The sequence below is a fragment of the Salmo salar genome, chromosome ssa19, assembly GCF_905237065.1.
Source record: "Salmo salar chromosome ssa19, Ssal_v3.1, whole genome shotgun sequence".
Classification (NCBI taxonomy): Eukaryota; Metazoa; Chordata; class Actinopteri; order Salmoniformes; family Salmonidae; genus Salmo; species Salmo salar.
The window spans coordinates 10,822,375-10,835,639 of NC_059460.1; the positions used below are offsets into that span (position 1 = coordinate 10,822,375).

Genomic DNA, 13,265 nt, shown 5'->3' on the forward strand with positions numbered 1-13,265 from the left:
GCCTTCCTCAGTTTTACATGCATTTGCTTTACAATTTTTCTTGATTTTATATTTTGTCCTCTATACTCTCTCTTTCTTTGATGGTGTTCATCTCTTCCTCTTTAAGCTCTGTCACTCCTCTCCTGTCGATTGTCCTTCCTCCTCTTCCTCCCATCCCCTGTTGCCCCGCCGCCCCCCTCTCACCAAAACCCCCTCGGTTCATTGGCCGGAGGACATGGTGACCTATCGTGACCCCTCTCCCCTCCCTGACTCCCCTCCTCCTCCTCTGCCTGTCAAAAAACACCGCCACAACAGGCAGGTAAAGGCTGTGTGTTTGTGTCTTGTGCTGGTGTGTGTGTGTGTATGATTCTGACTATTTTGTGTGTGTGTGTGTGTGTGTGTGTGTTCAGCACTTCCATTCACTGGAGGAAAGAAAGAGGTTAGTGAAAGAAGGTGGGGCCCACCTGAGTGACACATTACCCAGGAAGAAGACCACGTCCATTGTCACCCCTCAGTTCAACTGCGCTACACTAGGACGCAGCATGCCTAACAAGGTACACTCACTCACTCACTCACTCACTCACACACACACACACACACACACACAATCACCTTTAATCTCTCTCTCTTTCTGGTCCTCCACAGTCCCATCAGCCCCTGGTCCAGAGTTCTAGCTGTGGCAGTATTCTACCCCGGGCCATGTCTGTTTCCTCCAATAGAGACACAGATAAACGGCGCCTGCACAAGGGTGAGGACACACCTCACGCATGTGTAAACTGACCGCGAAACTGAAGTAGTGAGAGGGGAGAGAAGAGGAGTTTGTCTAGGAGAGTTGTCTGTCACACCACCAGTGACCCTCGGAACAAGTTAGTCACACAGCTTACCTTATAAGGCAAGGGTTTCAACCTATAAGATGGATCATCAGATGTGTGTGTGATGGGTGGACAGAAGCATGGTTTGTTTATTTGTTTGTCGAGAGATTTGAGGAGAGGCAGGAAATGCTCTCTGCTGTTGTGAAGCATCCGGGTCCTAGTAACCCATGGATAACGTGTGTGTGTGTGTTGTGGTGAGATTGAAGCCTGTCCCTTGGGGTGGGTCATCAGAGGGGTGTGGTGTGTCTCTGACCCTCTTTGGGTGATGGTATCAGGCTTCCTGTGTGTGTCTCGGTGTGTGTGTGTGTGTGTGTGTGTGTCTTTGCTGTACCCTACTGTAGGAGTGCGTGTTACATTACTCACTTCGTAGTGACAGTCAGGTTGGAGGTCCACTGGTTGGGGTTGTTCATTTTGTTCTGGGCTCTATTTTTTTGGACTATACGGTTTTGGACATTTGTTATTTGGACCTTTTTGTTGTGGTAATTTTTTGCACCTTTAGTTTGCTGTGTGTTTTAACCGTGGCTGGTCAGTGTGATCAGAGGGAGGGCCAACAGTCTGTACCATCCGGTCAGACTGTGGTCCCTGAGGTGGGGAGCGGTCATGGAGAACAGGGCTCAGTGCAGGGAGGGGTACAGACAGGTAACTCGATGGTATACACACATCAAATATGCACAGCTTCTCTCTCACGCTGTTTTTAAAAAATATTTTTGTATCCTCTCTTTCTGGTCTTTGTTCTCTCTCTCTCTCTCTCTCTCTCTGACCCTGTGTGCTTTGGTAGTGGTCTGTCTCTTTCTGACTGTGTGATTTTGTTGTGGTTTCTGTCTGACTGTGTGTGGTCTTGTTGTATTTTTGGTCTAGGTCAGCCGAGCTCTCGGGCCGCCTCCCAGTCCAACGTGTACCTGGACTCCTACGGTTACTGTGATAACGGCCAGGCATACGACACCATGAGCGTGGACAGCTCTGACTCAATGGAGACCAGCATCTCTGCCTGTTCCCCCGACAACGTCTCCTGGTAGGTGGCTGTGTGTGTGTTGGGGAGAGACGAGAGGTGAACGAAAAGGGGGAGAATTGATGTGTGTGTGTGTGTGTTGGGGAGAGCGAGAGAGGAGAGGTGAAGGAAAAGGGGGAGAATTGATGTGTGTGTGTGTGTGTTGGGGAGAGCGAGAGAGGAGAGGTGAAGGAAAAGGGGGAGAATTGATGTGTGTGTGTGTGTGTGTTGGGGAGAGACGAGAGGTGAAGGAAAAGGGGGAGAATTGATGTGTGTGTGTGTGTGTTGAGGAGAGGTGAAGGAAAAGGGGGGAGAATTGATGTGTGTGTGTGTGTGTGTGTGTGTGTGTGTGTGTGTGTGTGTGTGTGTGTGTGTGTGTTGAGGAGAGGTGAAGGAAAAGGGGGAGAATTGATGTGTGTGTGTGTGTGTGTGTGTGTTGAGGAGAGGTGAAGGAAAAGGGGGAGAATTGATGTGTGTGTGTTCAGAGGCTGAATGTGCATACCGATCATATGAAATCAGTTTCTCATTTTCTATAATGTGAAACATGGAGAGGGAGAGAGAGAGGTGAATGTTCATGCATGTTGAAACATTTGTGTGTGTTTGTGTAGAGCTAATGTAAAAAGTATGTTTGCAAATGGACCTGTAGCTCTCCCGCCATTTAGGCTCCCTCCTCAGGGGGAGGTTAGGGGAGTCAGGTTACAAGCGGGGATAGCTATCAAGCGGAGGTAGATTTGGGGTTCAGCCTCACTGTGGTGAAATCATGAGTTCTGTATGTAGTGCTCTCTCTCTCTCTCTTTCTCTCTCTCTTTCTCTCTTTCTCTCTTTCTCTCTGTATCTTTCTCTCTCTATCTTTCTCTCGCTCTCTCTGACTCTGTATCTCTCTATCTCTCTCTCGCTCTCTCTCGCTCTCTCTCTCTGTACCTCTCTCACTTTCTCTTTCTCTGTCTGTCTGGAGAGGGTTCAGTCCAGCTCTACACCCCTGGGTTTTAGATGGGTTAGTCCGTTTCTGTGGTCCAGACATTGGAGCTGTTTGCTTGTTTCTGTGCACTGTGAAGCTTTCAGTGACACAGCAAAGCACAATTAGGTTTTGTGGTTTCATTTCGGATTGGACTGAAGGTAAAACGGGATTGGTTCTGTAAACTCACGGCACAGATTCTGTATTCTGTGGGTCTTGGCTCTGGTTGGTTCTTTTTGGGTTAAATTGGACTGGACTAGCTTGGAGCATCTGAATGGACCATAAGCTCCATTCCCTCTCATATATGCAGGTAAGCGGGAGGGAGAGAGAGAGAGGGAGGGAGTGAGGGAGGGAGATAGTCTGAGCTTCAGGTTGCTTATATTTCCTGGCTAGCATTCCTGTTGGATTACCTCTCTGATCCGCATGGCGCTGTAATCACACATACAGACACACACACAGTGCTCCAATCAGGATAATTCCCAAAGGAGTATCCATGTAGCCTCGGGAATGGAACACCATATGGAATACTGCATCTCTGTAAAGCCATCACTGGAGTGACGTGTGTGTGTGTGTGTGTGTGTGTGTGTGTGTGTGTGTGTGTGTGTGTGTGTGTGTGTGTGTGTGTGTGTGTGTGTGTGTACTAGTTATGTAAGGGAGAGGCCTCTTTCTGAGAAAGGTGACAGGAACAGGAAAGAGAATCCCCGTGTGGCTCCGTTGGTAGAGCATGGTGCTTGCAACGCCATAGTACAAAAAAACGATGAGAATGCATGCACTAACTACTGTCGCCCTAGATAAAAGCGTCTGCTAAATGATTCAAATGTAAGCGAAGAGATGTCGAGAGGAGCGAGAGAGATGAGAGGGCTGAGAGAACGAATGAAGGATTATGGTAGAGCTGAAGCAGAGATGGATAGAGGAGGAGTTAGCTAGACTTATTCCAGGTGTTTCTTTTGAAGTGGAAATGAAAAGCAGCAGACTGTGCTGAGACACACACACACACACACACACACACACACACGTCCAGGCTGGTTCTAATGTGTTCCAGCAGGGCCCATTCTTAATGACTGTGTGTGTTCCATGGGAAGAATAAGTCCTGTGCTGCATCATTCCCAGCCTGTAGAATGTCTGTGTGTTGCAGTGCCAGTATGTCTAACGTGACCAAACTGGAGGAAATGGAGCGTCTGCTGAGACAGGCTCAGGCAGAGAAGAATCGCCTCATAGAACACAAGGTAACATACACATGTGCACAGATAAACACACACACACACACACACACACACACACACACACACACACACACAGACATCTAAAGTAAAGTGTGTGTTGTGTCTGATGCAGGAGCAAGAGATGGAGTCACGCAAACAGGCTCTGGAGGAGGAGAGGAGGAGGAGGGAGGATCTGGAGAAACGACTGCAGGAGGAGACCAACAGACGACAGAAACTCATCGACAGGGAGGTGAAACTACGGGAGAAACAGAGAGCACAGGTAAAACAATAGGCATACGAAACAGTATCTCTCCAGGACTAAGATTGCTGACTACTAGAGTAACCTTTAACCCCTGTCCCCACAGTCCCGTCCTCTGACGCGCTACCTGCCAGTTCGTAAGGATGACTTTGACCTAAAAGCCCATATAGAGTCAGCGGGCCACAGTGCTGACACCTGTTTCCACCTGTCCCTCACGGAGAAGACGTGCCGAGGATTCCTGGTCAAGATGGGGGGAAAGATCAAGACCTGGAAAAAACGCTGGTTCGTCTTTGACCGCAACCGAAGAACGCTTTCCTACTTCTCAGGTAAAGAACGGACAGGGACCATGGACTGGACTCTGAGTAACACACCACTAAGTCCTAGTCTTCTGGTCTGCTTGTGTGTTTCTAACTGTTATGTGTTTTGTCTCTGCTGCAGACAAGCATGAGGCCAAGCTGAAAGGGGTCATCTACTTCCAAGCAATAGAGGAAGTTTACTACGACCACTTAAAGAACGCACACAAGGTACCTACTCCTTTATTGTGTGTGTGTGTGTGTGTGTGTGTGTTAGACACGGTTTTTCTCTTATTAAATGCTGAATCCTTGTAGCCTTGCTGTATCTGATCCCTTTCCCTATTCTTCTCTCCCCCTCCTTCCCTCCCCCCTCCAGAGTCCTAACCCATGTCTGACGTTCAGTGTGAAGACTCATGACAGGGTCTATTACATGGTGGCCCCCTCTCCTGAGGCCATGAGGATCTGGATGGATGTCATTGTCACTGGGGCCGAGGGATATACTCAGTTCATGGTGTAGAAGGCGCGATATGGCCAATGGCGGAGGGATACACTCAGTTCATGGTGTAGAAGGCGTGATATGGCCATGGCGGAGGGATACACCCACTTTATGGTGTAGGAGACTTAATCTGTACGCGTCGGAGGGATACACTCAGTTCATGGTGTGAAGAGGGGTGCTTCGGAGTGGAAGGATACAGCCAGTGTGTGGTTACAACGACAGGACTAGCTCCTCTCTCTTCTCTGTGACACAGATGGACTTTTTATTTCTGTATTTTATTATTATAAAAATGTCCAAGGACGTGTTCTCCAACAGTGTGCCTTAACTCTCACAGTAGCTCTGCTGGGATTGGCCAGTGTTTTTATGCATCATTAGTAAACAACCAAACAGAATGGTCATTTAAATTCCTGGTTGTGTAGGGTCAAATGATCAGGGGGCAAGTTACTGATATTTACTCATCCCCAAAGACCTCAGGTCTCGTGTGTGTGTGTGTGTGTGTGTGTGTGTGTGTGTGTGTGTGTGTGTGTGTGTGTGTGTGTGTGTGTGTGTGTGTGTGTGTGTGTGTGTGTGTGTGTGTGTGTGTGTGTGTGTGTGTGTGTGTGTGTGTGTGTGTGTTACATTGTGATCACATAACCCAGAGGTGCTAATCTTTTTGTATGGTGTCTTTTCTCATGAGGCCAATGTCCTCCATTGTGTCTTCCAGTGTAGCCAAAGGTCAAGTCATCTGTGGTAAAATACAATACCCAAGGCTTCTACCTGGGGAATAGGTTGTCATTGAGATGCAGCCTTATACATGTCAGTGGTATAATAAATACAGGATCATATAGGTTAACCCTCACAGATTATAATCATGCTGGTCAAGCTTTCGCTGCGTATGTTAACGTTGACTAACCAGATAGCTATATGTGAGTTGTATTAATCAAATGCCTTGTTTCATGTTTAATGGTGAGCAGCCTTGGCATATAGGCTTACTGTATGTTAGTGCTCAGTCATGATGCTTTTCCTTCCCACCATCATATACATCTAGTTATTCCCTCTCTTCAGTAGAGGGTGACAGCGGAACAGTCTGAGGGACAGAGAATGACCCCTAAACCATCCCAACTTGACCCTAGCACCTTATGCAGTGAGTGTAGGACAGGTGTAAGCAAATCCAATCCATTTTTTGTCACTTGCTTCATAAACAACAGGTGAAGACTAACAGTGAAATGCTTACTTAAATTACAAAATTCCACCCTGCCCATTGTTTCTACTGTATCCTTTCAGATATGAAGTATCCGGGGTCGGGCTAGCCAGGGGTTTGATTCATTATCGGGCATTAATGTGCTTTTTAACCATTATATATATATATATATATATATATTTTTTTTTAAATGGCTGTTTTTTTTAATCATGTAGCTATATCATACTGTATTTATGCTATTGATTATCAATGCATGTATCTTTATTTCTGCATACAGAAAAAGCAAGAACACATATTAAAGCAAGAGCATATTGTCACTTGAAAATGTGTTTGGTAATTTTTCTTGAAAAGAGAACATGTTTTCATGAGACATTGATTTGATGAAGGGTCCATGATCCATGTAAAGATTCTGGTTATGCTAAATATCACTGGGAAACTCCATGTAATCAGAAGCAGCGGTGTTGTATCAGAACCACTAGAGGGTGCTCTGGTCCTGTATTCAGACTGGCTCTCAGTCCTCTTGGCACATTGTATACACACAGGGGTTACATGAGGAGAGACCTTCAACCAAAGAACAGGTTCATTTCTCCCACGGTCTTAAAGAACATCAGATAATAGAGACCTGCTATGACCTCATCTTTGTCCCGGTTTTATGTTCAAACAGCGAGTTCTTGTTAAATTCTCATGCGGTGGCTCCCTAACTTGTGTATGTATATAAGGAAGGGGATTGTGCCTATAGAATACATGTCTAAAAGATGTATCATTTCAGAATAAGTGGTGCTGTAGCTCTGCTGGTCTGTCTGTCTGGAGCATGGGCTCAGGGAGAGAGTGGAGGTGTCAGAGAATTACATCACTCAACAGGGTCACAGGGAAGGGGGAGAGAGTGGAGGTGTCAGAGATAATTACTCGACAGGGTCACAGTGAAGGTCAAGAGACCACCACCGCCCCTGACATCTGGACCGAACTGAGGTGCGCTGAGTGATGTGGTGTAACAGAGAGTGGATGTTAGATCAACGTATTCATATTGTTTCCCTTTAATTCCAGTCAAAGTAGCTGAATTGTTATCCATGGGGGGCAGAGTGACAGTCAGTGAGAAGGAGGTGAAGGAGCTGGAGAGAGAGAATGCAGGTACTACACAACTACAGACATGAACTGGCACATTTACAGTGAGGGAAAAAAGTATTTGATCCCCTGCTGATTTTGTTCGTTTGCCCACTGACAAAGAAATGATCAGTCTATAATTTTAATGGTAGGTTTATTTGAACAGTGAGAGACAGAATAACAACAAAATAATCCAGAAAAACGCATGTCAAAAATGTTATAAATTGATTTGCATTTTAATGAGGGAAATAAGTATTTGACCCCCTCTCAATCAGAAAGATTTCTGCCCCCCCAGGTGTCTTTTATACAGGTAACAAGCTGAGATTAGGAGCACACTCTTAAAGGGAGTGCTCCTAACCGCAGCTTGTTACCTGTAAAAAAAGACATCTGTCCACAGAAGCAATCAATCAATCAGATTCCAAACTCTCCACCATGGCCAAGACCAAAGAGCTCTCCAAGGATGTCAGGGACAAGATTGTAGACCTACACAAGGCTGGAATGGGCTACAAGACCATCGCCAAGCAGCTTGGTGAGAAGGTGACAACAGTTGCGATTATTCGCAAATGGAAGAAATACAAAAGAACTGTCAATCTCCCTCGGCCTGGGGCTCCATGCAAGATCTCACCTCGTGGAGTTGCAATGATCATGAGAATGGTGAGAAATCAGCCCAGAACTACACGGGAGGATCTTGTCAATGATCTCAAGGCAGCTGGGACCATAGTCACCAAGAAAACAATTGGTAACACACTACGCCGTGAAGGACTGAAATCCTGCAGCGCCCGCAAGGTCCCCCTGCTCAAGAAAGCACATATACATGCCCGTCTGAAGTTTGCCAATGAACATCTGAATAATTCAGAGGACGACTGGGTGAAAGTGTTGTAGTCAGATGAGACCAAAATGGAGCTCTTTGGCATCAACTCAACGTGTTTGGAGGAGGAGGAATGCTGCCTATGACCCCAAGAACACCATCCCCCCGTCAAACACGGAGGTGGAAACATTATGCTTTGGGGGTGTTATTCTGCTAAGGGGACAGGACAACTTCACCGCATCAAAGGGACGATGGACGGGGCCATGTACTGTCAAATCTTGGGTGAGAACCTCCTTCCCTCAGCCAGGGCATTGAAAATGGGTCATTGATAAAGGAATTCTATATCTTGATGATAATAATCAATAATCAATACGCCTTGACTAATGCCCAAGGTTTGTAAGACAATGGGTTAAATAATTAGGCAAGGACTCAGCTTTCTGCAAAAGGTTTCTGTAGCTTTATTCAGAGAACGTTCTGAGGTCACGATAACAAAACAGTCATTATATAGTTCTTGCTTACTTACGCACATGCATTTACACACAAACTGTTGGTGAACCTCATCCCCCTTTGACTTCCCACACTGTTTATCACTATCCAGCTCAGCCTGTTCCTTTCCCTCAAGGTTAGGAACCCCTTGAAATTTTACTCCCTTTACCATCTGTCCCCTGCTCTCTACACTAATTACACACACACATTTCTTTCCCTCTCCAGTGGTTCCTGGACTTTCTGGGACTAATCACACTAATCGATCACTACATTGATCATTACATCGATTATTCATTAACCATGCTGTATGACTAATAATTCATCATGGTTTATTGATTCATTTACCTTTATTAGATAATTCTCTTATCAGTCATGGATGGGTATTCCAGCATGACAATGACCCAAAACATAAGGCAACAAAGGAGTGGCTCAAGAAGAAGCACATTAAGGTCCTGGAGTGGCTTAGCCAGTCTCCAGACCTTAATCCCATAGAAAATCTGTGGAGGGAGCTGAAGGTTCGAGTTGGCAAATGTCAGCCTCGAAACCTTAATGACTTGGAGAAGATCTGCAAAGAGGAGTGGGACAAAATCCCTCCTGAGATGTGTGCAAACCTGGTGGCCAACTACAAGAAACGTCTGACCTCTGTGATTGCCAACAAGGGTTTTGCCACCAAGTACTAAGTCATGTTTTGCAGAGGGGTCAAATACTTATTTCCCTCATTAAAATGCAAATCAATTTATAACATTTTTGACATGCGTTTTTCTGGATTTTTTGTTGTTATTCTGTCTCTCACTGTTCAAATAAACCTACCATTAAAATTATAGACTGATCATTTCTTTGTCAGTGGGCAAACGTACAAAATCAGCAGGGGATCAAATACTTTTTTCCCTCACTGTATTTATCTTGCTACAAATGCATCTTTCTAAATATAAAATGCAAATCATCCTAAACATGTGCCTTCAAAAGGTATTCAGACCCCTTGACTTTTTCCACATTTTGTTACGTTACAGCCTTATTCTAAAATTGATTAAATAAAACAAAATCCTCAGAAATCTACACACAGTACCTCATAATGACCAAGCGAAAACATGTTTTTCAAAGTTTTTGCAAATTTGACATTTTTACAATTTTATTTACATAAGTATTCAGACCCATTAATATGAGACTCTAAATTGAGCTCAGGTGCATCCTGTTTCCATTGATCATCCTTGAGATGTTTCTACAACTTGATGTGAATCCACATGTGGTAAATTAAATTGATTGGACATGATTTGGAAAGGCACACACCTGTCTATATTAGGTCCCACAGTTGACAGTGCATGTCTGAGCAAAAACCAAGCCATGAGGTTGAAGGAATTGTCCGTAGAGCTCCGAGACAGGATTGTGTCAAGGCACAGATCTGGGGAAGGGTACCAAAACATGTCTGCAGCATTGAAGTCCCCAAAAACACAGTGCTCTCCATTATTCTTAAATGGAAGAAGTTTGGAACCACCAAGACTCTTCCTAGACCTGGCCGCCCGGCCAAACTGAGGAATCGGGGGCTAAGGGCCTTGGTCAGGGAGGTGACCAAGAACCCGATGGTCAATATGACAGAGCTCTAGAGTTCCTCTGTGGAAATGGGAGAACCTTGCAGAAGGACAACTATCTCTGCAGCACTCCACCAATCAGGCCTTTATGGTAGAATGGCCAGATGGAAGCCACTCCTCGGTGAGAAACAAGATTCTTTGGTCTGATGAAACCAAGATTGAACTCTTTGGCCTGAATGGCAAGCGTCATGTCTGGAGGAAACCTGGCACCATCCCTACGGTGAAGCATGGTGGTGGGAACATCATGCTGTAGGGATGTTTTTTAGCGGCAGGGACTGGGAGACTAGTCAGGATTGCAAAGATGAACGTAGCGAAGTATAGAGAGATCCTTGATGAAAACCTGCTCCAGAGCGCTCAGGACTTCAGACTGGGTGAAGGTTCACCTTCCAACAGGACAACAACTCTAAGCACACAGCCAAGACAACGCAGCAGTGGCTTTGGGACAAGTCTATGAATGTCCTTGAGTGGCCCAGCCAGAGCCCGGACTTGAACCCAATCGAATATCTCTGGAGAGACATGAAAATATCTGTGCAGCAACGCTCCCCATCCAACCTGACAGAGCTTGAGAGGATCTGCAGAGAAGAATGGGACAAACTCCTCAAATACAGGTGTGTCAAGCTTGTTGCGTCATACCCAAGTAGACTCGATGGTGCAATCGCTGCCAAAGGTGCTTCAACAAAGTACTGAGTAAAGGGTCTAAATACTAATGTAATTATTTATAAATTAGCAAAATTGTCTAAAACCCTGTTTTGGATTTGTCATTATGGGGTTTTGTTTGTAGATTGATGAGGGATAAAAAACAATTTAATCAATTTTAGAATAAGACAGTAACGTAACAAAAAAAGTCAAGGGGTCTGAATACTTTCCGAAGGCACTGTATAGACAGACATTCAGTCCAATATCTCCAATAAGTTGCAGTGACAATGTTGATCTCTCCCTGCTTCTCCTCTGATGCAGGTATTTTCACAGCACCAGTGAGAGGAGTCTACTACCACAGATAAAATACAGTGGATTGGCACAGCTATAATACAGGTGCAGTCCTTTTCCACAGTTATCAGAGGGTCATGGTAATATATGAACATCCTGACAATGGAAAACATGAGTCCTTGTCCAGTTTATTGTCTCTAGAGCTGGAGGAGGGGGATGTCATCTCTATTCAGGGTGTGGGCTCTAAGGTGACATAAATAACTACACCACCTTCATTGGTTTTCTACTCTTCCCTGTGTGATGGAGAATGCTGTATTGAGCTCAGGAGGTTAGGTGAAGAGTCAGTAGGTTAGGTGAAGTCCAGAGGTTAGGTGTAGAGTCAGGAGGTTAGGGCTTCCTAGACACCCAACTGTTCTTCTCGTAACCTTTAACAACCTCCTTATAAAGGATGTATAATTTAATTCCTACTCTTTGCTCTGCACACACTTACATACAGATAACCATATTTATTTGCACATACATATCTCCTCTAAAGGAAATACATGCTATATTACCTTGCTATATTACCATGTATGTCAGTGGGTGTATGTTTCAATGTGTTCCTGCTTTACTTTGGCTGACTAACCAATGAAGGCTGTCACTTTCACCAAACAACAACACAGACCAGAGCAGGAGGGGAGAGGCCTTCAACCAAAGAACAGGTTCACTTCTCCCACGGTCTTAAAGAACATCAGATATAAGAGACCTGCAATTACATCTTCTTTGGCAATTTTTTCAGAAACATTTGCACAATTCTTATGAAGCAGCACTGAGTATACAAAACATTAGGAACACCTGCTCTTTCCATGACATAGACTGACCAGGTGAATCCAGGTGAAAGCTATGATCCCTTGCTGATGTCACTTGTTAAATCCACTTCAATCAGTGTAGATGAAGGGGAGGAGACAGGTTAAAGAAGGAATTTCAAGCCTTAAGACAATTTAGACATGTATTGTGTACCATTCAGAGGGTGAATGGGCAAGACAAAATATTTAATTGCATTTGAATGGAGTATGGTAGTAGGTGCCAGGCACACCGGTTTGAGTGTGACAAGAATTGCAACGCTGCTGGGTTTTTCACGCTCAACAGTTTCCTGTGTGTATCAAGAATGGAACACCACCCAAAGGACATCCAGCCAACTTGACACTACTGTGGGAAGCATTGGAGTCAACATGGGCCAGCATCCCTGTGGAACTCTTTCGACACCTTGTAGAGTCCATGCTCTGATGAACTGAGGCTGTTCTGAGAGCAAAAGGGGGTACAACTCAGTATTAGGAAGGTGTTTCTAATGTTTTGTACAGTCTGTGTATATAAATAAGGGGACAGAGCCTCATAGACTATGTAATTTCTGAAGAGGTGCCATTTCAGAATCAGGGGTGCTTTAGCTCTGCTGGTGTTGCTGGTCTGTCTGTCTGGGGCATGGGCTCAGGGAGAGAGTGGAGGGGTCAGACAGGATGACATCACTCAACAGGGTCAGGGAAGGGAGGGAGAGCAGGGTGAGAGAGGTTCAGATCGAGAGCCAAATGACTGAAGCTACAGAGATGACTGACAAACAGACGACCGGACAGACCACCACCACCCTTGACATAAAGAAGAAATGTACATCTTCCCATTATTTCAGGGTAAACAGCTGAACTGTCAGCTATGAGGACCAGACGGAATCAGTCAGAGTGAGAAGGCAAGTAATGACCTGAAACTGAACAAGGTAACTCATTAAATGTGAATGTATTACAAAATAAAATGTTCTATTTGTTTAGGAAGATCAACAGTAATTTTGTCTCCATCTTTGTTTCCACGAAAACAAATTTGTTTTATGAGCCCTGCATATATTTTCTATGTGCAGTAGCCTATCTTCTCTTCAAAAAGAAATCCGTTGATTAATCAGCCAGCTGACTGCCCTGTGTTCACAGACAGGCCAAATGTGACCTCTGCAGGTTTGACTGATTCAGAAACTGTAGGACCTTTCAATACTGACACCACACTGGTCTACAGTAGAGTCATCACCAACACTGGTCTACAGTAGAGTCATCACCAACACTGGTCTACAGTAGAGTCATCACCAACACTGGTCTACAGTAGAGTCATCACCAACAC

The 13,265-nt window shown here is 45.0% G+C and overlaps 1 protein-coding gene across 18 annotated transcripts in view; it reads left to right on the forward strand.

Annotated features, from left to right (window-relative positions):
* phldb2b (pleckstrin homology-like domain, family B, member 2b) overlaps positions 1-6,549 on the forward strand; it is a 46,858-nt gene extending 40,309 nt beyond the window's left edge. For 15 of the 18 annotated variants that reach the window (XM_014157222.2, XM_014157220.2, XM_014157223.2 and 12 more), the window contains 9 exons: positions 107-298; positions 390-533; positions 625-727; positions 1,710-1,863; positions 3,930-4,020; positions 4,130-4,276; positions 4,362-4,581; positions 4,694-4,779; positions 4,925-6,549. In XM_014157222.2, coding sequence (XP_014012697.1) covers positions 107-298; positions 390-533; positions 625-727; positions 1,710-1,863; positions 3,930-4,020; positions 4,130-4,276; positions 4,362-4,581; positions 4,694-4,779; positions 4,925-5,065 — 1,278 coding nt within the window. In that variant the 3' untranslated portion in view covers positions 5,066-6,549. The remainder of the gene's footprint in view (positions 1-106; positions 299-389; positions 534-624; positions 728-1,709; positions 1,864-3,929; positions 4,021-4,129; positions 4,277-4,361; positions 4,582-4,693; positions 4,780-4,924) is intronic. The other 3 variants (XM_014157226.2, XM_045702085.1, XM_014157237.2) reach the window with 1 other exon arrangement.
* Positions 6,550-13,265: the final 6,716 nt, after the last annotated feature.